General features: G+C 40.8%; 1 protein-coding gene across 1 annotated transcript in view; it reads left to right on the plus strand.

Annotated features, from left to right (window-relative positions):
• The window catches only part of LOC104288686 (chromosome unknown open reading frame, human C6orf165), a 16,786-nt gene extending 14,773 nt beyond the window's left edge, over positions 1-2,013 (plus strand). The window contains exon 12 of the mRNA XM_009887527.1: positions 1,783-2,013. Coding sequence (XP_009885829.1) covers positions 1,783-2,013 — 231 coding nt within the window. The remainder of the gene's footprint in view (positions 1-1,782) is intronic.
• Positions 2,014-2,480: the final 467 nt, after the last annotated feature.

Consider the following 2,480-nt stretch of genomic DNA (forward strand, 5'->3'; position numbering starts at 1 on the left):
AGAAAGGCTGAGGGACTTGGGTCTCTTTAGTCTAGAGAAAAGAAGATTGAGGGGGGATCTTATTAATACTTACAAATACTTAAAGGGAGGGTGCCAGGGGGATGGGAACAGTCTTTTTTCAGAGGCGCCCAGTGATAGGACGAGGGGTAACGGGCACAAGCTTGAACATAGGAAGTTCCATCTTAACATAAGAAGGAACTTCTTTACTTTGAGGGTAGTGGAGCACTGATTGCCCAGAGAGGTGGTGGAGTCTCCCACTCTGGAGACATTCAAAACCCACCTGGATGCCGTCCTGTGCAACCTGCTGTAGATGACCCTGCTCTGGCAGGGGGGTTGGACTAGATGATCTCCAGAGGTCCCTTCCAACCCTGACCATTCTGTGTGATTCTGGGATTCTGAGCTCAGATGCTTTGGTGTTTTTTTTCTGTTGTTCATACTTAGCCAGAAAACTTGTAGTGATATGAAGTATTAAATATGACTTTGTTAGAACACGTTTGATGTGAGAAGTACAATTTTCAGCTCACATTTGTTTCTCTGTATAAGCATAATTCCTTGCAATAGTATTCATTCAGTTCTCAAGAGGGACAGACTTAACAGAGAAACAGTCCCTCGTGCCTGCTCATTTGCCGTCTCAGCAAAACCCTCGGGGAAAAAAAAGACTAAAATATAGTCTTTCTTTCTGTGTCATCTCTTCTGTAAATTCTTTATTGTTCTTTTCTGTATTTTCCATGGTGACACTGTGCATAAGTTCAACTGTAGATTAAAATGTGTCTATACATAGGTGCTTCAACTCCCATTCCAGTTGAGAGAGACCTCGCTACTGGAGTCTGGAGAGTATTTTGGCTGACCCTGATACGAACACCAAATTTGGCCAACTTAATCACTCTCCAGCTTCCACTGACTCCAGTCTCTGCTGACTGGACTGGACTCCAGGGACAGCCCGCTGTCCACCAGTCTCACTGACATGTAAGGGTCTGGATCCCACCACATGACACTGGATTTTGTATATTTCAATGACAAAATTATGTCATATGATTTAGTGTTTTACATCATTGCTGACATAGAAGGAATAAGGAACATTTTGTTGTTTCAAGTGCTGACACTTTGTAATATTAACACTTTGTGAGAAGTGGTTTTGTTGTTGTAATTACAGCAGTTTCTGTGATTAAACTGAGCTTTAATCATAAATTACCTTAACTTTTGCCCCTTGCCAAGGGGTTAATGTGCAATGTCTGGAAAGAAGGTATTTTTTCCTTTTTAGCTGACACTCTGTGACACCAACCTCCAAACCTCATCACATTTGGTAGAAAACAGACAAAGACTTGATCCTGTAGTTTCGTTATCTAAAATATTCAGGATTCTCAAACTTGGTTTAGGTTGCAGATGCCCAAAGAGAGTTATCCCCCTGCCATCACATTCAGATTGATTGAAATTAGTTTGAAGCACTGGAAGAGCCTACCCTGAAAACAACATTTTATTCTAACAAAACAAAGACTTCAGTATTCAAGAAAATGTGAAGCAGAGTGACCAAAGGAAAATACAGAAGCAGTAAGAGGCTGATTTAAAATGGTGTGGGCTACACACAGTACAGTTCACACATCCTGTTAGTTCAGGAGTTATCAAATCGCAATTGCAACCATGTATTCACAGTTGGGTGACGTGGGCCACGTTCCAGGTTTGTGAAGCCCATAGATCTAAAATACATAAACGTGGCTATGTACACGATAGTGCTAAAACGTTCAAACAAAATTTTGCTTAATGTGATTCTTTTTGTGTCTTTAGGCCAATTTGCGCCGCAAATTAACTCATGCCATGCAGACTGATCTCAGCCATATGAGAAGAGAGAACTCCACCCAAGTGTACTTGCCAAAAGACGTTAGCACCCAGACTAAGCGTGACAACTCAAGCAATGTACCCAGACCACAGGTTTTCTTGGAAGGTCTCCGAGGAGGATCATCACCTACTACTCATATGGTGAAAGTAGACTTAACAAGAGCAGTAGATGAAATCTAAGTGAAAATGAGAAACCTAAAGATACATATTGAATGTATACATAAAAATCCCTGCATATATCTGAATTAAAATACAAAAGATTTTACTGTGTCTGTTGATTCCAGGAGCAATTGATTTCTTTCATTTACCTTATCTGTTGGGGCTGCTGACTGGCATTAAGTGACAGAAATTATAACCCTGAAACACCCAGATTTTAAACAGCAATTTAGAATCAAGATGTTCCCAAAGACTTTAACTTAAACTAACATTTAGATGTGTAGTGTGTGTTCTGGGATTTTCTTGAGCATACAAGTCATACAATGACTGCTTGCTGAAACACTGTCCTTAAGCGCCATGTCTTCGGTACACGAAGAGGGTAATATAAGACAAATAGCTTTTATGAGATACAGACCCAACGCTGCAGCTCCTACAGAGGCATCATTCCCATTGGTGCGAAATAAAACTGACCCCAAGGGAGTGACCCAAAT

This window comes from Charadrius vociferus, unplaced genomic scaffold, assembly GCF_000708025.1.
Source record: "Charadrius vociferus isolate BGI_N301 unplaced genomic scaffold, ASM70802v2 scaffold185, whole genome shotgun sequence".
Classification (NCBI taxonomy): Eukaryota; Metazoa; Chordata; class Aves; order Charadriiformes; family Charadriidae; genus Charadrius; species Charadrius vociferus.